This window comes from Pithys albifrons, chromosome 3 (assembly GCF_047495875.1).
Source record: "Pithys albifrons albifrons isolate INPA30051 chromosome 3, PitAlb_v1, whole genome shotgun sequence".
Taxonomy (NCBI): Eukaryota; Metazoa; Chordata; class Aves; order Passeriformes; family Thamnophilidae; genus Pithys; species Pithys albifrons.
The window spans coordinates 26,022,155-26,045,284 of record NC_092460.1 but is presented as its reverse complement, the minus strand read 5'-3'; the positions used below and the strand labels follow the sequence as shown (position 1 = coordinate 26,045,284).

The following is a 23,130-nucleotide window of genomic DNA, read 5'->3' as shown; positions in this document are numbered from 1 at the left end:
CAACTGGGAGAGGAGATAAAAGTGGCAAGATTTTTGTCAATGTTTCTGCAAGTCACCCAAGGTTGCACTATTCCAAAGTGAACATCTACACTGAAAAAACCCTGCAAGTCTTAAGCAGTTGGATTCACCATGCCTACTAGTGAAATTGTTATTCTGTGACATACATAATTACTCATTAATTATCCCTTGTGACTGTAGGTTAGAAGCTTTCTTTTTCATTCCACATAAAGGTGCATCTGCAGTGGTGCAAAAGACAACTGATTTTATTTTTTTCCCCCACTAATATTATTTTACACAAAAAGTTTCTTTAGATTGTTAAACAACTGAAGTTATACCTCCTTAAATGTCTTTTGGTAACCTTTTTTATTTCTTTAGAAAAATAATTAGCTACTGTGTCTCAATTTTCAAATCAGCTACTTCCTTATATAGGTTCATACGAATTCAAAAGTATTGAACAGACAGTCCTCATTAATTCCACTCTTTCTTAAATTTGTTTGTTAGAATAGTGGCTATGGAATGCTCAGTTCTCCTCTAGTCAGAGTTAGGCTAAACTCCAAACCCCAATTTTCAGAACTCTCCCCTTAGGCTACCAGGTTGATATAACCTCAGCAGAACTAGTTTTGGAGAAACATGAATGGCAGAGACTTCAGAAGAATTTTCATTATCTTGTTTAGAACAACATATAGGAATAAAATAGAACCACAACTTTGATTTACAAAGTATAGATTTAATTATTCAGACTGCTTAAATGAGTTTTCAAATATAGATTTTTAAAAATCACCAGTGTTTCAATATATACTCTCTGAAATAACATTATCACATTTACTTTTGAAATACTTATTGCTAATGTGTTAATATTTGATGACTTTTACCAAGTGTTAACTATTGAATATTTGTTTAAGTGTTCAATAATAATTAATCCATCACTGAAATACCACCTCCAGACATTCTCTAGTGCATATATGCTTTTGTAGGGAATCAGGTATTACTCTGATTTACAGGTTATGGAGAGCATAAATATGTCTGCTAGGTCAGATGGGAGTCATGCTTAAGTTAGCGGAAAAAAAAGCAGCTAATCTACTGAAGTGGCATAAATATCTAAGAGAGAAAGTACTGACTCAGTCATATGGCTAACAAACTTACAAACTCAGAGCTTCTGTTTTAGTCCTTTCTTGGGTCTCAAAAGAATATGAAATACCAGAAAATTAAAGACTGCCTTGCACTCAGCATTCTGGTATAATCACAACAATCTGGGGAATTCAAATACATTGTGAAGTATTTCATGTGGAACAAATGATATTAAAGATGATTCTTTTATGAAATGCCATTTTTGTCTCATGGAGGACATTAAATAATTTGGAGAGGAGTCTTCAGGGCCCATCAGGCTCCAAGTGCATTTCCTTATATTGTTCCCTGATGCACACCTCAAGAGGTGGCAAGGCAGCTCTATCATTATACAAACTGAATTTTACATTATTTGCTGAAATTATCAGCAAAGGCACCAATTTGGAGGTGATTCCTCATCCTATGCAAACTGCTCAGCCACAGCTTCTTTCAAATAAGCCCAATGGCAGCCAGAAAGTGGTTTCAACAGGCCCACATGACAGGGAACAAGTAGTGAGAATTTGGCATCCATTAAAAATCTTCCAGTCCCTTGCTTTTTTCACAGTATCATTTTCAAACTAGGCTTGCAGTGTTTGTAGCTCTTTACAACCCTGCAACTTGAATTTGATACATCAACTCTTCTACAAAGCAGGAGTTTCTTTAACAACTTTGTACAGACTCTAAGGTGGCCTCAAACAGCAGAATATGCTTTGAAAATTCAAATTGGGTTTTAATATTTTTTCACTTGTATTTCACTTTCTCTCAAAATCGAGTATCACTGATTTGCAATCACTATAAACTTACTGACGTGTAATTCCTGTTGTGTCCCTACAGATGTAGTCTATTGGGGCAAAAGTACAGTTCATCAATGAAACAATTCCATTTTTAAAAGTTACTTTACCTGTAAGTTATGGGACAGAAAGAAGGCAACTTAAGTTAGATGTGTTACATAGAAAATCTAACCATGACCAGAATGCAGTTTTGAAGACCTGAAGGTTGAGAGGTGTGGAATTCTTAGAGTTCTACGAAGTAATTTCAGAAGAATCAGAAAAGAAACTGAAATGATGCAGCACAAAACCTGCAAGGGTATCATGATTCATTTTCAAGGTGGAGTTTCAAGTTGAAACATGCTGCCTCTTCAACTTTCCAGAAGAGAACAGGGAGGATCTCAGTTCCCAAAAACACTGCCAGAAAAATCACGTCACGCAGGTGACCCACGCAAAAACATTGTCTGCTAAAGCTCCAGACACAGGAGCACTTAACAGAGATTTCCAAAGGCTGAAATCAACCTCTTCAGTCACTAAATGAAGATTCACTATCAGAACTGTCTTCTGCTTTGCCATCATCTCCCCAAGCAGGCACAGGGGCATCTGGGGTCCTGCAGGCAACAAAAACATTCCATGTTGCAATTCCAGCTGAGAACAAAAGCAATTTAGCATTTAAAGCTAATGTCCTTTCACTACAACTGCATGCACTTTATTTCCACAACATTTCACACCTTAACTGTTTATGGTTCACAAACTCACACCTTAGTGGTATTGCTTCACCTCCAACTGAAAGATAAACACTAGAAACTGTAACTCACTGGACATCAAAACCTTGTAGGCATCAGTCTGAATGCACACCTTTGAGGTTATCTGAAGTAACGACAGATCACTAAGAAGTGGCAAACACTTGTAGAAAGAGTTGAAAGCAGGCAATAATGATTAATTCAATTTTTTTCAATCTTCAGAGGTTCTAGGGCTGAAAGGAACATTCTGTACACCATTGAGCAGTGTAAATAGTACATGAAAAAATAAGACAGGAAATGAACAATATTTTATCCAACTAAAACTGCAGGGATAATTTAGAGAAGCAAAAAAGAATTACTCACAGTGGAATTTGGCTAGAACATTGGGTTAAATTTGACATTCAAGAACAGCCATGGGATTTTTATGGACTACAAATGATCAGACCTCTTGTATTTAGTTTTAAAGGGAATGTTTAAGATGGATCTTAACATCATGGCAAAAAATTTGCTTGGGGAATCTACTGGAAATGAAGGGGAAAAAACCAAACCATCTAAAGAGTAATTAACACTACTGCCTGAAGATGGTGGCTGTCCCTGGAGTCTCCCTCCTAAGCATGTAATGAGTTTGACATACAAACAAGACTGAGCCAGAAAAATTCTGCAAAGTAGAATACATAAACGTAATTATACTTGGGAAAGAATGGTATTTGGAGAAACTAGCTTCCTGTATGACAATTAACATCTCTTGGATAAAATATTACATTTTAAACCAAGCTGATAATTGTATTATTATTCTGTTCTTATTTATGTTGAAGTTACAGAACTTCTTTTCCAACTTCAGCTCTGTGTATTGTAATTTCTCTGTTGTGAACCCCTAAGGTACCTTCAAAGTGTTTGTAAACATTTTGGGTGCAAAGATGAGAACTGTGTTAAAGAACTATAAAGGAGCCTTCTCCCTCCCCCCTGCACACCTCTAAAACAAATTAAGAAAGCATTTGCTTTCTCATGCAAATACCACTTCACAATATTATTCCTTGTTGCTGTGGTAATGACAAAACAGAAGAGCTGTGCAAAGACATGTGATCTGGAGAAAACAGTGCAAAACTCTTGTCTAATAAGAGGAAGATGGCGCTGAATTCCTTCAGTTTGTGAGAGGAGGACAAACTCTTCTGGAATTGAAGGCAGGCAACAGAGGAAGGGTAAGAAAGAGATATTCAAAATAATAAATTGGGAGCTTGATAGAATAGGCAGTTACGAAACACTGCAAAAAGCTGAGAAAGGAGTAATAACAGAAGTGGAACAGCCAAAAGAAGAGAGTAGAAACAACTCCATATTACTAGAATTAGCATAGCTATAGCCACAAAAAAGCCTGTGCTCAGTCACTGGCAAGCAGCTGGGAGAGTCTGCAGTAAGTGACTGAGCCCACAATGTTATGTTCACTTCCCTAATTTTCTTTGGGACTGAGTGAGCAGGCCTAAGGAACTTGAAGACCCAAGAAATGTGGTACGAATGGCAATATACACATACAAAAAGAAGCCTATTGTATTGAGACAAGAAAGCAAAAAAAATTGAAAGAATGGTTATCCCTGACTCGTTAAAATATTCTGCATGATGCACCTTGCCAAATAATTAGCTTTAATCAGTATTCAAACCCATAACATTTTAAAGAAAATCTGACTAAGCATTAATGTTGCACAGAATCTTTGAAGATGGACTTTGAGGCCAAACTTCAAACATATTCTGTGAACCTCAATACACAGTAATAATGTTTCTGTCTTAACCCAAAGCAGAGAAAATTGAAAGCAGACACTTTTTTAAAAAACAGCTTTTGAAATTTTAACCTATTGCCTTTTCTTTTATCTACTTAAAAATCTATTTAAACATGAAGAAATAGCAGCATTAACAGAAAGGTCTGGACTTGAAATGCAGAGTAAAAAATACAACACATTTAACATACACACAGAAAATCCATGTTTGATAACCCTGTCTCAAACTTGCACAGAGTCTTACTTGTGTTCTTTTTCATATTTCTCATTCAATCAGTAAAAGTATCAACAGAGGGATAAATACTTTAGGCTCATTAAGATATCAGGAAGTAGCTGGGAGATAAAGTGATTCAGCATATGATGATATTTCAGGTTTGTTTTATTAAACAAGTTGCTAATTTCAGAATAAGCCTTTACAAAATGTAAAAAGACGTCACTGGAAAGGAGAAATGGACTTTCTAATACACTGACAGCTTCTGAAGAGGATGCAAAAGTGCTTCAGTTTGGTAGTGATCATGTAAGAATGACAGTTAATACTTTCATCAGTTTAACAAATTCTGTGAAATAATACAGTAAAATTAAATTAAATGTCAAATGCAAAATAATCCTAAAAGAAATGTTTATGGCCATTATGATGAGAAGCTTTGAAAATTAGTATCTATTCTTGGTAGTCTTCACATCAGGGTAACTCCATCAGCAGTCCAAATTTCAAACTGCTGACAAGTTGTACACTCCATCTACTGAGGGGATCTGGAAATAACTGTGTTGTCCCTCATGAACACAGTAAAACGAAATGGAGTTTATGCTTACTAGTCTATAATTATGGCATTTTGTTATTGAAGTGTTGAAAGTAAGTATCTGGGGAAAACCTCATACTCCAAACCATGCAGTGTGAATAGCTACTGACACTGTATTTGATTCCTCATTGCTAAAAGCACATTGTCAAATGCTACCTTGTCATTGCTCTATCCTTTTCCTTAAATCACACGACCTCTGCTTGGCTTGGAAGAAGTGCTTTCATTTCCTCTGAAGTCTGGATGGTAAAGCCCTGCTGTTTGAGAGGTTACAGTATTGACTCATGTACATTCCAGTCTGTATTTCCTGGGACATGCCTTGGACTAGACAATGCTGAAAAGACAACTCATACTTGAGATTGTATCCCTCCTTTGGTACTGATAGACCCCTTCAGATCAATACAATGGAAGACCTCAAAACCCGTTTTAATGCTGATAAATTAGACTCACGACATTGTGAACAGTTTTTCTAAGCATGCTTTTTTCCAAGTTTTTTAAACACATGGCTGCACAGCAGCCCTACTGGAAGTTACAAATTACTTACTCGAGAAGATCTGGATTTAGCCCCTCAGAAATCATTTTGTTTCGTATTGCCATTACAGGAACACCCTGTGTAGCAGGAGGAAGAATAGTATGAAACTACTGGACACAAACAGGTGAACTAAATTACACAGGTTCATTTAAGCCACACTTTCATACAAATTTATGCATGTCACTTGTCAAACAAGAGTATGGTATGATAATCTCAATTGCCATCAGTATGAACCTTAAAAGCAAGGAAAAATTGACATTAAAGGTCCTTTTAATCCATCCTATATTTATGGCAAAAGATCTAGAGAAAGTTGCAGGGAGAGAATCAAGACTGGATACATATATTTGCAATTCATGCAGCAGACAAACCCAGGAAACTGAAGTCATCTGTATGGATAAGAATGTGAAGAAAGCACAAAGTAGCACACAGACAGCAGAGAACAGTCGTGCTAGGAAGAAAAAGAAGACTCGGACATGCTGAAGGTATAACCAAGAGAGAGAGGAAAACCAGGAAAGTGCATCTGCAACCACTCCAGAAGGATACCTTAAGGCAGTGCTAAAACCTGGAAAAGTCTAAAAAGCATGCAGAAAAAGGCAAACAGGACATGAGAACAGAAGAACAATTTAAAAGTGACTTCTCTGAATATAAATGCTTGTGCAGTCAGGCTTAAATCTTGTATGACTTGTGGACAGATTTCAGCCAACATGTTAAAAAAATCCTTCATTTCACTGCAAGACCTTCCACAGCTTCTGCACTTTATTTTATTCATCAACACTTAAACATCCTCTCATCTTGGATCACTTACCCAAGATTCACTTCATCTTATGAGATACATTCCAAAAAACTGCTCCTATGTTTCCACTAGAGTTGCTCAAAAGCAACTTGTTGCTTTGCCATCTCCTGTGGGAAACCATCAGAAATACCATCTGGATCACTCAATGCCAATATAGGATATGGGGGGGAGGGCGGGCGGAGTGGAAAAGGAGGATACAATGTCTGATTTGAAAGGACAAAGCTAATGGTGTTCTAGGAAAGTCAGGAGAGGCCTCACAAGCTAAGTGAAAAGCAGTGTAGGACTCTTTTTGCACTCTTTTGTCCAAAGGTAGATAAAATACTGATAAAATAAAGGGCAGCCATGACTAATGTTCCAGAGAAACATGTGGACTAGTAACAGTTCCAGTAGCTAACCTGGAAAAGTGAGCACTAAGGTAGCTGCTTACTGTGCTTTCCTTGTGCAGTTAACAGTAAGAATCACAATCAGGACTTGTGCATGAACATTCTGGAATAGCACACAGACACGTACATGGTTCTAGCAATTTATCAGGCATATCAGCAAATAGTTCCAAGGAAACAGCCTGAAATAAAGAACTTCTCAGTACTTCACAACTCATGTACATTACAGAACTGACTATTTTGAATATTCATTTGAGTATTTCATGACAACTTAACAATTCTCTTATTATAGTATAGCTTTGGTCACCAGGGATTGGGTGTCTATACAGCATCTTGCACTAATGCTTTTTCCCTTGCTTGACTTCTCTTAGGATACTTTTCCCCATCTCAGAAGTCACTCATGAAGTGTTTATGCACCAACTCAAACCAAGTGAAAACAAAATTGAGTCAGATCAGGCAAAGCAAAATTCGTATTTGCTTTCAGTCAAAGGGAACTTGGTATAGAAATTCTAAGAATGGATTGCTTTTATGTTCTCACTTGCAGCAGTGTTTTATTCCACCATTGTGTGCATAAAAATCTGCAAGAAAAAAATGTCGCAGTACCCTTATCTATCACAGATTCACAAAACCAATCCAAAGTTTAATCAAAACACTTCCTAAAAGCAGACACTTTTCCTGAAGGAAAACGATTCAGAATGTACCTGTATCTATAATACAATCAGGGCATTAAAATTACTTCATCTTTCTTAAATTTTAGCCTGGAAAAATAGATTCTAAAATTGCTGTGACCCTAAATCTTACTAAAATGAAACAGAAAACTATTTTAGATCTAGAGAGTAACTACATTGAGCATACAGGTCCACTGAAATGACACACATGTAGTTTTCTAGACTAGAAGCCAGTACTAAGTTTCCACTGCACTTGTCTCTGTCCAGTTAAGATCTGAAATAATCCAATAATCCAATAATCATTACATATTCAACAGTGCACCCCAGCCCTACTCCCCGACAGGTCCTGCAGCTCAGGAAGTGTGCAGGTCCTGGAGAAGTCACAGTGCAAGTAGCAATCTTGTAATACAGGTTTTAGTTTTCCATAGTGCAATAGAGGCCACAGCCCATCACTGCTGGCAGTTCCTGAAGATCAGTGCACAATCCATGTTTGGCTTTCATTTCAGTCCTTTAGAGCAAGGATCAATCCATTCTCAGGACAGTCAGTGTCCTGGCATCTATAGTGTCATCTTTGGTGCTCAGAATCAAGTGAGACTATTTGTACTTTAAACATGAAGTTTATCTGAAATTGCAGACTGCTCCTATCACACTGACAATAGAAGCATTCTGAACATTTATTGTAGCAAATATGGTACTGCTTTTTAGAGATTTGTTTGAATATTATTGTTGTATATTTTAAAAAGTCAGAAGTTACTATGCTCAAATGCACTCCAACACAATGAGTTTGCTGCTAATTCACAGAAGACCTACCTTAGTGCAGAGTGGTTCTAATTCTTATATACTACAAATACTGTGAACAATAAATAAATCAACAGTTCAAACAAATCTTCAGCTAGAAACTTAATTTGAGCAAATAAATGGCACTAACTGAAATACTTGACCGGAGGAGAAGACAAGTTTGGCAAATACAAAAACACACATTAATTTGTAGTATGTTAGTTTGACTTTCCTACCACACTGTTTACAACTGGCACAGGAGTCACCAGGAACTGCCAGTACAAAGCAGAAATGTGGAAAGAGAGATCTCACTCCTCTAGCCATCAAAAAAAAAAAATCAAAGTAATTAGACCATCCAGCACTTTCAAATCCACTTTGAAGTCTGGCATTAAATCAATACACTAGCACAGTGTTCTGCTCTCTGCTACTATCCCACTGCTAGGTGTTCCAAATGGTTTGTAATAACCCACCCATAAAGTGCCAATTTGTGATTCAAGTCAAAAACAAGGTCTGGAACATCATCCAAAGGACCAAGCACACAAATTGTAATAATTTCTCCGAAGAATGAGTGAAATTGTGAAGTTAGCTTAAACATTTTACTAGTATTATGACATAGTCATATTTTCCAGAATTATAATATGTTACAGAGGAAAATTTTGCCTGACAAATTGAAAATAAATACAGATTATTTTCTTTGTTTCCAATCTAATTTTTCATTTCGTGGATGTGAAAGAAAGGGCTCTTAAAAATGCCATGAATAATCTCCCATTATCTTTTCATTCATCATTAGCTTTCACATGTGTAAATATTGAGATTAAATTAATTTCTTTTGTATTTATCTGTTGAACAGACCCCAGAAAAAGCAGTGAACAAAACCCGCATCATGAATAATAGGAAACTGAAGTAAAACCACATAGTGAAGTAATTCTTGTATCTCTGTTTTAGTCCCTACAGAAATATCAAGTACTCCTGTTCTGGACTGTATTAGCAAAGCGGTATTTTGTACCCTACAGCAAAACCAAACTGTAATCATGCCTGTATGTAGGGAATGACTCCAATTCTGCCAGAGCAACTACACTTTCCGTAGCATTTTCTGTGACTTCAGCTAATATCACTTTGCATTTACGTATTTCACAGCTTCAGCTCACAAGTATATCAGAAGAATTTTGTAGCAAGATCTTGCCAGGAGCTGTCTGAGGGAATATATGACATTAATTCATTTATTAGAGAAGATGTGCTAGAAATATTGTGATGTTATCCTATCTTAAAGATTACCACTGCAATGTATGTTTTCAGACATTTAACATTCACTTACACTTCTCCGGGGACACCCCCTTGTCGTGGGGGAGAAGCTTGCGTGCCCTCATGAGGTTGAGAGCTATGCTGGAGGTGGTTTGTGCCGCCGGTAGGGTCTCCCATGCCAGACAGGTCTCAGCTGAAGGGTCAGACAAAGTGTGTCCACAGGCAGGATGGGCTTGCTAGCCATCTGGCAACCATCCTAGGAGAAGGACAACTCCAACCCCAAACCCGGGCAGATGGAGCTTGTTTAGTCCTGTAAGGCCATCCAAGAGAAGGATACTCTAACCAAACCTATGTCCTGAGGTATTCGCTGTCACCGTCCAAGCTCGCTAGGCCGTGGCAGATGAACCTTAGGAGTAAAGGGTGGGGCCAGCTCTGCGCACGCTGTGCCTCACCTAAAAAATCCATTGCGCAGGCTTGAAGGGTTCACCCACATTGCAAAGCCCTGTAGCGACAGGTGAGGGTCGAAAACGGCAGGTGATAGGACGCAGCTGGAAGCCGCAGACCCAACCCTGCATGCAGGCGGTTCAGGATATGGGTCATTAGAGACTTGACCCCGGAGATGACAGTCTCTTGTGGCAGCATCCTGAATGACCAACCAGCCTTTTCTAGGGACAGCACTGCTTGCTCCACACGGAGAGGGGCCTAGCAAAGGTGGCCTAAACAAAGCTCATCTCCACACCCAGTTGGGATAACCGCGGCCAACCGGCATCTTCCATGCGGTCAAACAAAACCAAAGAGATTTCAAAGGCATACACCTGCCTGCAAAGGTGTGCTCAAACTAACACTCGCATGTTGGAACATCAGAACCATGCTTGATACTGGGGATAGTGGACGTCCTGAGCGTCGTTCTGCTCTAATTGCCCACGAACAGTCACGGCTCAACATTGACATTGCTGCTCTCAGTGAAGTTCATCTTCATGAGGAAGGTAGCCTTAAAGAACATGGTGCTGGCTACACACTCTACTGGTCAGGCAAACCCAAAACCGAAAGACACCTTTCAGGAGTTGGCTTCATGATCAAAAACTCCATTGCCTCCAAACTTGAAAATCTGCCAGTAGGTCATTCTGATTGCATTATGTCCTTACGCCTCCCTCTACACAACAAGCAACATGTTGTTCTTTTTAGCGTATATGCCCCAACTCTCCAAGCTGACCCAGCGGAAAAAGACAAATTCTACACAGACCTGCGCCTTCTCACCCAAAATGTTCCTGCAGATCATAAGATCATAATCCTTGGTGACTTCAACGCCAGAGTAGGTAAGAATTCTGAAGCCTGGAAAGGAGTCCTGGGCAAGCATGGCGTTGGAAACTGCAACGACAACGGACGCCTCCTGCTAGAGTTTTGCGCAGAACGGCAGCTCACCATCACCAACACTATCTTTCAACAGAAGGACAGCCTGAAGACAACCTGGATGCATCCTCGATCCAAGCACTGGCACCTCATTGACTATATCTTAGTACAACAGAGAAATGTCAGTGATGTCCGTCATACTCGAGTGATGCCCAGTGCAGAATGTCAAACAGACCACCGCCTTGTGCGCTGCAAACTTAACCTCCACTTCAAGCCCAAACCTAAGAGAGGCGGCATTCCAAGGAGAAGACTCCAAGTCAGCAATCTTCAAACAGCCACAGTGAGAGACAGCTTTCAGGGAAACCTTCAAACTAGACTTAAAGATAATCCCATAGATCCCTCTCCTGAAGCGCTTTGGCAACATATTAAAAGTTGCATCCTGCAGTCCTCTGAAGAGTCCCTAGGGTTCTCTTCCAAGAAAAACAAAGACTGTTTTGATAAGAACAATCAAGAGATCCAGGAATTGCTGAAGAAGAAGAGAACTGCTCACCAAGCACACCTTGCTCAGCCATCTTGCCATATAAAAAAAGCCGCCTTTCGTCTTGCATGCAGTAAGCTCCAACAGAAACTTCGAGACATCCAGAACAAATGGTGGCTTGACCTAGCAGAAAAGACACAACTATGCGCAGATTTGGGTGACCAAAGAGGATTCTATGAGGCCCTGAAAGCAGTGTACGGACCCACACACCAGGTTCAAAACCCCCTACTCACTGCAGATGGTCAACTGCTTCTAACAGATAAAACCTCCATCCTGAACCAATGGTCTGAGCACTTTCAGACTCTCTTCAGTGCCAACCGTGTAGTCCAAGGCTCAGCAATTCAGCACATTACACAACAACCAGTGAAACATGAATTGGATGCAGTCCCTACTATGGGAGAGATACTCAAGGCCATACAGCAGGTGAAAACTGGCAAGGCAGCTGGGGTTGATGGAATTCCACCTGAAATCTGGAAGCATGGAGGTCAAGCACTCCATGCCAAATTCCACGAGCTTGTTGTGCATTGCTGGGAACAAGGGGAACTACCACCAGATCTCCGTGATGCAGTCATCATCACTCTGTACAAGAAGAAAGGAGAAAAATCAGACTGCTCAAATTACCGAGGTATTACTTTGCTCTCCATTGCTGGTAAAATCCTTGCAAGAATACTTCTGAACAGATTAGTACCCACTATTGCAGAAGCTCTTCTACCTGAAAGCCAGTGTGGTTTCAGAGCCAATAGGAGCACCACAGACATGGTGTTTGTTCTCAGACAACTGCAAGAGAAGTGTAGGGAACAGAACAAAGGTCTCTATGTAACCTTCATTGACTTTACCAGAGCTTTCGACACTGTGAGCAGAAAAGGCCTGTGGCAGATCTTGGAACGTTTAGGATGTCCCCCCAAGTTCCTCAAAATGATCATCCTGCTACATGAGGATCAGCGTGGACAAGTCAGATATGGCGATGCACTCTCTGAGCCCTTTCCAATAACCAATGGTGTGAAACAAGGCTGTGTTCTTGCACCAACTCTATTCACAGTCTTCTTCAGCATGATGCTCCAAAGAGCCACAGCAGACCTCGATGAAGAAAACGGCATCTACATCCGATATCATACCGATGGAAGCCTATTCAACCTAAGGTGACTGAAGGCCCACACCAAGACCCTGAATCACCTTCTCTGTGAGCTGCTTTTTGCTGATGATGCCGCCCTCGTTGCTCACACAGAAGCAGCTCTGCAGCGCTTAACATCCTGCTTTGCAGAGGCTGCTGAGCTTTTTGGGCTGGAAGTCAGCCTGAAGAAGACGGAAGTTCTCTACCAACCTGCACCTCAAGAAGTCTTCCATCATCCTCACATCACCATAGGCAATTCAGAGCTTAAGTCAGTCCAGCAGTTCACCTGTCTGGGAAGTATCATTTCCTCAGACGGTAAGATCGACAGAGAGATAGACAACAGGCTAGCAAAGGCATACAGAGCCTTTGGAAAACTCCATAAAAGAGTCTGGTCCAATAAACACCTGAAGAAAAGTACAAAGATCAGTGTCTACAGAGCCATTGTTCTGTCTACTCTTTTATATGGGTCTGAATCCTGGGTCATCTACTGCCACCACCTGCGGCTTCTCGAACGCTTCCATCAGTGCTGCCTCCGTTCAATCCTAAACATCCACTGGTCTAATTACGTGACCAATGTGTCTGTTCTTGAACAGGCAGGGGTCAGCAGTATCGAGGCCATGCTGATGAGAACGCAGCTGCGCTGGACAGGGCACGTCTCCAGGATGGAGGATCACCGCCTTCCGAAGATTGTGCTCTATGGTGAACTCGCCACCGGCTGCCGCAAGAGAGGAGCCCTGAAGAAGAGATACAAGGACTCCCTGAAACAACACCTCAGCCTTGGCCATATTGACTGCCACCACTGGTCCACTCTGGCCTCCAATCGGGATTCATGGAGACACACCATTCATGACGCTGCTGCTTCCTTTGAGAATGCACAAAGAGTCAGTCTTGAGGAGAAAAGACAACGCAGAAAGAACCGTTCCTTGCCAATGTCACCTAGGGAGACATTCCGCTGTGCCTTTTGTGACTGGATCTGCCTATCCCGTATCGGCCTTTTTAGCCACCAGCATGCTTGCAGCAAGCGTGGGTAGTGCCCTTCTCAAACCTTCGTTCGCAAAGCCTAGCCATGATGACAGCTGTGTGTGATGTTCCACCTAAAAATGAAAGATCAGCCAAAGAATGACACAAGAATCGACTTACCACTTGTACCATTTTGAGATATCTGGCATATCTTGGATCCTTGGCCACAGTGGTGACATTTTCTGTTACTACCTCTGTTTTCTGTAACCCTTCTTCATGCACGTTGTTCTGCTGTATAGGAAGAAGACAACCTTTAGTGGGCAGGTGTACAGACCAGGCACACGGAGAGATTTCAATCCATGAAACTTGACATTTAAGGTAAAATGCAACCCTTCTTCATCAAGATTATTCTGATCTACACTCGTAGTATTAGGGATTTCCAAGATGTATGAATGCACAAAATCCAGCTCTTTTGATACTCAGTTATAAGACCGACTTTTTGTTTTAGTCACAATTTTAAGTTATTGAACAATACATGAAAAAACAAAAGCCTCCAATAGCCCTGTTAAGTTGTACTTAGTGAATTAACACAGCACTAAATGTAAATGTTCTTTTTATAAAAAAGTACTTCTAAGGATTATATCTACAAATCCCCTCCAGTAGTCCAATACATTTTTTCCTCAATATATTTATTTGATCCCCTGACAAGCGTTTCATACAGATCATGTAACTTTTAAACTACACATTTTAGTATAAATCATTATCTAAGGGATAACGTAATGAAATCAAAGAATCCTTCAATGTACTTAATTTAAATAAAATGAAAAATGACAAGAAGTTCTAGCACTATTTAAAGAACACAGAAAACTGTACTTTGCTATAAAACTAACCATTTGAATGCAGCACTCGAAACCTCCTTTCAGGAATATCTGAACATCATATACTTAAATACACCTTATATACTTCAACATCTGGGGGAAGGAACACTTTAAAAGAAACAAAATAATGGTGGGTTATTCTCTGACATGACTGAAACACGCAGTGGTGTCCATTCTGTCTCCCATGCTGCTGCCTGCAAATTAGTTACAATATCTGACAGGCAGGCAAAAGCAGCCAAGTACTCCAGCTACTGCTGCTCCACAGCACCTTCCAGCAACTAAGAGAATGAGCAGAGATTGGAACTGAAGATTCCCCAAGAAGAAACTGTAAGAGAAAACTGGGAAATTATCTCCATCTACAAATGGGCCAGAAAGCCTCACTTAGTTAAGTGGTGATCACAAGATTTAAGTCTGGGTTGAAAAAACAACCACACACATAAAACTCCCCAAAAACCCAAAAAATTGTAGGGATAGGATCTTAATGGTGATTGCTTATAATAAGCTGCCATGTTTGTACATTGAGAATAATATATATAAAACATCTCTATAACAAACTCTTCATGCTAGAAAGTCCAATTAGAGCTGAAAGTTCACATTCTAAAGAATAAAAGAGTTGGAATTATGTAATTCGAGCTGCTAGTTTCATTCATGACCTTTCCAGTCCACTGATGTAATTCACATTCATATTTTAGAGTGACTGAAGAAGAAGAAGAAGGAGGAATTTACCATTAGATTTGAGTTAGTTCTAACTATTTCAGACACACAGCAACAAATAGTATACCCTTCTTGTCACTCATTAAAACACTGTCATTAGTGAAAAGCTTAGTTTTAGATCTTTACAGCTGATGACTCACTCCCAATAGGCTTGCTTTTTCCGACTATTTCAAATGACACTAAAATCTTGACGTGGAGAGGTATATTCCTTTAATGTGTTAATTATGCTTCATTACTTACTCCAGATGGAGGTGATGCAGTTGTCTGTTGATCTGTAGTAGCTTGTGCCACAGGACCATTTGTAACACTACTGGTATTTGCGCTGGACACTTCAAATTTGACATCTTCTAGGCCAGGAATAGAGGACAACTGAATGCATAAAACATCATCAAATAAGCAGTGAGCACAGCAGAAGTCCATGTGTACCAAAAAATCTGCAGCATGCTGCTTACCACATCCTGTTAAGTGAGGTTTTATATTAGTAAAATTGTAATTCCTTATCACTACTAGTTTTGGTATTTTGATCGGGAAAAAACCCAAAGATCCGTCTAGTCACGTGGCTTCTACAATAAAAACCCGAACCACTCCATTGAAGCTTTTGCTGTTAACACAGGGTCACAGTGCAGGAAAGGCTTCCACACCTTCCCAGCACTTTCCTACTGCACCTACCAACCACCACAGAGCCACGACCTGTGCTACTCCCTCTACAGTGAAAGAAATCAGGACAAGGGATGACTGGTTACAAATTTTTCCATTCTCTGTAACTTTCACTTTTTTAAGGGAGGGCTGAGAGAGGATATTAAACACACTGGCAATCTATTTGAAGGAAATTCTATTTAAGATGATTATGAAGAATTCTGCAAAAATAATCAACACTGATAATTCATAAATATTTTGAAATAGAGTCAGTAAGCACTATGTGTATTATTATGCTATTTTTTTCACAAAGACCTTAATGAACAGTTTCAAAATGTCCTACCTCTACTCCTAGAAAAGCCAGCCAAAATTGCCTCCCTCATTAATGAAAGAAGGACTGGTTAAAAAATGCACAGTGAATGGCTTACTGTCTTTGGGATCTTGGTTTTTTTTTCCTTTCAGTAAATTATATACTATATAAGACCATCGATTATATCCTTTTGTCATTTCAGCAAAAGAAGATACATCAGACACATTTGCAGTAGCTTAAACCCACTTCAGATCCCATTTGAACAACAGAAGACTTAGAAGACTTCTATCTATTTACTTACAGTAGTTGAAATCTTAAAAGTACATACAAAGATAATTTCATTTCATAAAGGGAGCAAAAATTTCTTTATGAGAGTTTGCATGATAAATGCAATTTTGTACTACAACTCTGCAACGCAGGTTTCATAACGGAATATCGAAAAACATCTCCCCATTTTCTTAAAAGCAAACATTGCAATAAAATCAACACATTAAGGTTCAGTTGCCTTTTCAAGATCCAAGTGCTCCTTTCCTGTTCCATATGCTTAACAAACTCAATGTTTCCACTGTGTGCTGCTGGTTCCTTTCTTCCGTATCAACTGTATATTCAAATGTTACACAGTATAAGTAGCAAGGCATGCAAAAAGAGATTTTTTGATGTCAGGATTTTGTATTAGCTCCTTCAAATCATTATGAAAACCTATCTGCTCAATTCAGACTATGAAAAGGAAGCTGGTTCACATAACCTAGGAGGCTGTCACTGTAGAAGACATACAAACCTTTGCATCCAGAATATTGAGTGTTGTTTCAATTTGTTGGATACGGAGAGAGAGTGCTGACAATTTCTAAAACAGAAAACAATTAGAATGTGAAAACACTCCCTTAGGCACTTGTACATATAAAACAGTTTGTACCCAGTTAAAGGAAATCGCTTTTGTCTTCTATCTGCTGAAGGCAGAGTAGAGTATAAATGAGATGATCATAGTGAAATAAATGAAGCAATGACAACTCTTTTTAGTACAGTAGCTACAGTGGTTCAGATTTTAAATGATTTTACTCTGCAGTTCATTTTCCCAAATACTAAATGACAGATATGAAGACAGACTATTTACAAAAAAAAGCCAAAGTAAACAGGGAATTCCCTGGGGGAACTGGAGAATAATGGTAGAAATATTGTACTCTTGCAGTTACCAAAAGATCTTTCTTCAAAGCTTTTTCCAAATGTGGAAGATGAAAAAATGTGATGTGTGCATATGTAGTGAAGCAAATACAAAGAGAAAATCTGATAAATACAGCAGGTAATTCAAAGTCCTATACAGTCAAAATGCACAACACATCAGAAATAACCAGACACTTTATATGCTTCAAGTGCTCCTCAATCAAATTTTGACACCTTTTTTTTTTAAATAAAACTTAAGTTTTTCTAAATTACTCTGTAAGATCTGTCAGTCTTTTAACTGATCATTACCACACTCCACCAGACTTGTCCAAGTGAAGTTGGCTAGCACACTGGCTGGCAGATATGTACCACTCTGACAGCTTTCTGGCACCTTGGCAAGATTCTGCCTGGCTCTGAGGTAGAACTTTAACACCCTAAGAAAGAGACAGTGCTGCCAATATGCTAGAAAAAGTAGAAAGAGACTGACAGGAGTTAGTCTTTTTGGATAGTGCACTGACTTGTTTACAGATGGTCCTTTGTTCATGAAGAGGAGTTGGTTCCTACTGGAAGGAGCTATGTGACCTACATGTAGCTGGGTAAGGGGGAGAAAAGATGTGCAGAAGGCAATTACGTAACTTTGAGTCTATTTGACTAGACAAGAGCCAAGAAATTTAGAGTTAAGGATGGTGTCAGCCCTAATTTTGAATTTCTTGGCTTTCACATTAAAAACACTTTTTCACTTCATACATACAAAAAGCTTTTCAAGGAGTTTATAAAGCAACCATTTAGTCTCTTTAGGTTAGCTAATTGTTTTATTGGGTAGACTTCACAGCCCTGTTGTGTGCCCAAGATGGCTTTAAATATCCATGTTCTGATTTTCATAGTGCCTATGCAAGAGGTAATATTGAGATCATGTGACAACTGAGTTTTGGGCAACTGACAACAGCATCATCAGTTTACACTGTTCCACTTATCAGGTTACAAGAAGCAGGAATAAATACAGGAAAAATTACTTTTTCTCCTCCGAAGCACCATATATTGATGTGGTAGCCAAATTTTATACATGTCACAGGTCTGGCTCTAAACTTTACTAACAAATAACAGAATTTCTCAGATTACATGGCTTAGTCTAATTGGATTTGACTGTTGCCCCAGCTCAGCTGGCTAGAGCTGCAAAGAAGCCTTTGTTGAATAAACTAATGAAAAGTTACAAAAAACCCACTAAAGACAAAAAAGTAAAGCTCAGAGCCACATTAGAAAAGACCCTTTCTACAAGGAAGGAAGCACTCTTGTCCTGCTCACTGAACAGTTCGAGTCTTGTCGGTCTGGTATATTTCTACTGAATCTAAAGTCACCACAGGAAGTTACTAACCCTAAATATTTTTGTTTTTCTCTTTTTTTGAAGCAAACTGAAGTTAAAGGCTTCATGTTCTATACTAACCACTTCCTAAAAATGTCTGTTTTTCTACATCAAAATTATTTACATTCAGACCTGAGAGTATCACCCTTTTAAATCAAAGGTGGTAAAATCTTAAAATAACTTCTGATATGGCATCCTTCTTCTGTAACAAGACAACAGCTTCAGATGAAGCTGCTCAGAACAAACTCCATGTATCAAAAAGTTCAAAGACTGTGCCAAACGCAAAAGTTTAAGCAAACAGGATTGAATGTGGCACAATCAGCAGTTCATGTGGATTCCTCGGGGAAAAAAATCTTCCTTAAGCACTCAATCAAGGGAGATCTTGAATGGAAAGCAGACTAAATTTTTTGGTTTAAGCTACCAGTGTTACTGGATCAAAATATTTAAATGAATGGTTCTCATTTCTAGAATTTTTTAATTGTATAAATTGACAGCTGGGAAAATAATAAACATACCTCTTCACAAACTGTAGAAAAGCGGTTGAGAAACTGCACTGTGTGAACCACAAACTGGTTTAGAAATGCTACAGTTCTTTTCTGCTGAATAGCAGGAACCTAAATTAAAAAATGTAAGAAAATTAGGTTACTCATGTATGTCAATTTTCCCATTTGGATTCAAATATTGATTAAAAAATGTCAGTATTTTAAAAGAAATTATTTTGGAAATCTGTCTTAAATGTGCTTGCTATGAACGTGTGCACATATGAACCATTTTTTAATGCACAGATAAGTGTACATGCATTCCTACAAATCCTTTGCCACTAAAAAGCTACTAACATGACAGCTGAGAACTTGCAGGATACACAGAAAGGGCAACAAGACCCACATAAATGAAGGACTGGTATCTTATTTCGGAAAATGCCTTTATCTAAAGTTATGAAATTTCCTGAAAATCTGTGTTAACTTTTTTCAAAACAGTGAGAAAATTATAATCTTTCCTTCTGAATATTAAGAAGGAAAAGTACCTTTGGTCATCCATATTAATACTCAGTTAAACCAACACCATAACCAAAAATAAAGTGTGGTGATGTCGCTGCCTCAGTATTTTAGTTGCCCAGACTATCTTAAAATTACCAAAAATTCCCCTCCAAGTGAGATGCAATGTTCACAAACTTATCAGACTAAAAGGCAAAGTCTGGTGCTCATAATAATCTTGGCGTTTTTATTTAAATCATTACAGAAGACTGGAATCAAGAACTTTTACACATATCCTTAGGTATAAAATTATAGTGCCTCAGGGTTAATTACTCAGGACAATTGTTTTAAAGTCTTCACCTTTGCAGAGGAAATTTGCCTGTGAGTCTGTCATTGGTGGAAGTGGAAGATTTACAAGGCCAAATATTTGCAGCCAAACTTCAGCTGCACCGAACATCAGCCTGTGAGCAGAGTGAGCTACAGACACCACACTGTGACAGTCTTAAAGCGTCCTGAGCTTTTTGTGACACTTTTGTTGCTACTATCGCAACCCTTCTGCCTGTGCAGGGTTTGCTTAAGTTCAATTCCGTGATTCCAAAACGACCTTAGCAGGAATCTGTGGCGTGGCACAGGGGATGGAAGGATCACCGGGGCCCTTGGAATCGCCCTGTCTTTATGCTCTGCACTGGCGAAACAAAGCTTTCTTAAAAACACTATTTGCATCATTAAAAGACATGAATAAGTAGCTTTGCAGAGGATTTGCCTCACAGATCGATGCAGGCATTTAAAGGCTCAGCCTTTAAATACAAGGCTACGGCAGATCTTGTAGCGACAGGCCGCCGGAGAAGGAGCACCCCGCGCTGCTGCGGACACGGCCGAGGCAGGAGCGCTCCTGGCTCCGCTGCGCCCACAGCGAGCCCCGCCCGGGAGGCCGGCCCAGCACCGGGCCCAGCGCAGCCCGTACCTTGGTGAGGTCAATGCCGGAGCCCACGATGGGCAGCCCGTCCTCGTCCATGCCCGGCCCCGGCCCCGCTCCCGGCCCCGGCCCCGGCGCAGCGCCCGCAACCCTCGGCCCGGAAACAAAACTGCGGGGCGGGACTCGGCGCGGCTCCTCCCGGGAAGCGCCGTCCAGTCCCTCCCGGGAAGCGCGGGCCCACGGGTGACCATTAGGCATGAAGGCGCTGCTCTGCCCCGAGTCGCTGCGGTCCCGGTCCCGATCCCTGTCCTGGTCCCAGGGATCGCGCTGGCCCAAGGGCCTCCCCAGCCTCCGGACGTGGCCTGGGTAGCGCTGTTTGGGGAAATAAAGTGTCGTCCCCTGCGGTCAAACGTGAAAGAAATAATGAGAAAAGCCGGTGAAGAAACTATGTCTGTGCTCGTATGCATAAATTGAGTGGGGAAGGGCCACACTGAATGCGGGGAATAAAAACAAGGAGTACGGAATGACGTTGAGTTTCTCTGAAAAAGACAAAAGCGTGGCTGCAATCATGTTATAAATGATTCCTGTACCCGAATGCTTATGTAAAAGGAAAAAAAAGTATGGTAAGCAGAGGCATGGCCAGTGTAATGTTTTTGTTCTGTTCAGCAGTACCTCTCCTGCTTTCAGCTCATCCTCATGCTCAGGGCACGGGTAGGGAAGTCTGTGTTCCAGCCAAGGAACCTCAGAGAGACCAGGCTCCAGGGAAGGGTGACTACACCACAGATTTTCAGATGTTCCTCTGGAAAAATTCCCTACCTGTAAAATAACCAGCCTCCTCTTATTTTCTTTCTTTTCTTTCTTTCTTTCTTTCTTTCTTTCTTTCTTTCTTTCTTTCTTTCTTTCTTTCTTTCTTTCTTTCTTTCTTTCTTTCTTTCTTTCTTTCTTTCTTTCTTTCTTTCTTTCTTTCTTTCTTTCTTTCTTTCTTTCTTTCTTTCTTTCTTTCTTCTTTCCTTTTCTTTCTTTCCTTCCTTTTCTTTCTTTCTTTCCTTCCTTTTCTTCCTTTTCTTTCTTTCTTTCTTTCTTTCTTTCTTTCTTTCTTTCTTTCTTTCTTTCTTTCTTTCTTTCTTTCTTTCTTTCTTTCTTTCTTTCTTTCTTTCTTTCTTTCTTTCTTTCTTTCTTCTTTCTTTCCTTTTCTTTCTTTCTTTCTCTTTCTTTCCTTTTCTTTCTTGCTTGCTTGCTTTCTAAATCTTACAGTAGTTGCTTATATTCTTTTTCTGTACTACAGTTTCAAAGGACTGATCAGGCCATTTACAAGTGAGGTTCCAATACGAAGATAGATTGAACCCCTCCAATGGGTTACCCCATCAGAAAGGGCTTCTCTCCTCTCTCTGCCCCTCCCAGTAATGGCTACATGTGCCCAGTTTACCATTTATGTTATAGCTCATGGTGATCCTTCCCTTATGTCTGTTCCACTTGCTATCTCAGCAGAGTATGAGCGTTAGAGGGTCTGTTTGCAGCTTGGTTCATGAATTCAATCAAATCAGCCAAAGTCTTTGTCGAACACCAAAATGTGGTGAACAGGGTTACAGAGTAAGACTAGTTGGCTTTGGCAGCAAAGTACAGGTAACTGCTACCTCATGCAACTTCGTCCATGACATTTCAGGAGAAAAGCAACAGAAGTACTTGGTTGAACACACATCTGATCATTTATGTAGTGCTTGACTGAGCTCTACTAGCTGAAAATGATAGGCACAGTGAAAGGTGAGGAACAGGACCTGAACTCCTGGTACTGACAATTTGTCTGCCATCTGTGCTAATAAAATTTTGAATGTGGTGTCTACAGTTATAACAGTTACATACAACAGATTGTGAGCCGAATCATAGAATCACAGAATCATAGAATCAATTGGGTTGGAAAAGACCTCCAAGATCATCAAGTCCAACCCTTGGGCCAACTCCAGTCCCTTTACCAGATCATGGCACTCAGTGCCACGTCCAATCTCAGTTTAAAAACCTCCAGGGATGGTGAATCCACCCCCTCTCTGGGCAGGCCATTCCAATGCCTGATTACTCTCTGTAAAGAAATTTTTCCTGATATCCAACTTAAATTTCCCCTGGCAGAGCTTGAGCCCGTGCCCCCTTGTCCTGTTGCTGAGTGCCTGGGAGAAGAGACCAACCCCCACCTGGCTAGAACTTCCCTTCAGGAATAAAAAGTATACTTAACCATATCTTGAATAATATTAAATGATCTGGTTTCTACATCTTCTGCAGGTCTTTTAAGCTATTCATTCTCTGAGAAATGGTCAGACAGCTGATTGGGATCAAAACTACCAAAACCCAAACCATTAAACATCTGAGGACAAGTTGCCTCTATGGCGAGGCAGGAATGGCAACTGCATACAGAACATGCATCTACCCCCCCAAGCTGATTAACTAAGAATGAAAGATGAGAAATGACCTTTACATTGCCAGAAACAAGGCTTCAGACAGAACATTACAGGCACTTGCATCTGTAAGTAAACCTTACTTAAACAGTATATGGAAATAGCATTTATTGTGTTATCCCATGAAAACTGTCATTGACTCTTAGAATTCATTCTCATGCTAGCCAGCAATAATTGAAAAAATCTATCCTTTTAAAAGGGACGGGATGTCAAAC

At 39.9% G+C, this 23,130-nt stretch overlaps 1 protein-coding gene across 1 annotated transcript; it reads right to left on the bottom strand.

The window, feature by feature from the left end:
- Nucleotides 1-231: 231 nt before the first annotated feature.
- On the bottom strand, nucleotides 232-20,635 carry WASHC3 (WASH complex subunit 3). The gene is made up of 7 exons (XM_071551076.1): nucleotides 20,520-20,635; nucleotides 19,097-19,195; nucleotides 16,842-16,907; nucleotides 15,358-15,486; nucleotides 13,706-13,816; nucleotides 5,719-5,783; nucleotides 232-2,482 (listed from the first exon to the last, which is right to left on the bottom strand). Exons 1-7 carry the CDS (start codon nucleotides 20,568-20,570, stop codon nucleotides 2,398-2,400), a joined length of 606 nt encoding a protein of 201 aa, XP_071407177.1. The 5' UTR covers nucleotides 20,571-20,635; the 3' UTR covers nucleotides 232-2,397.
- Nucleotides 20,636-23,130: the final 2,495 nt, after the last annotated feature.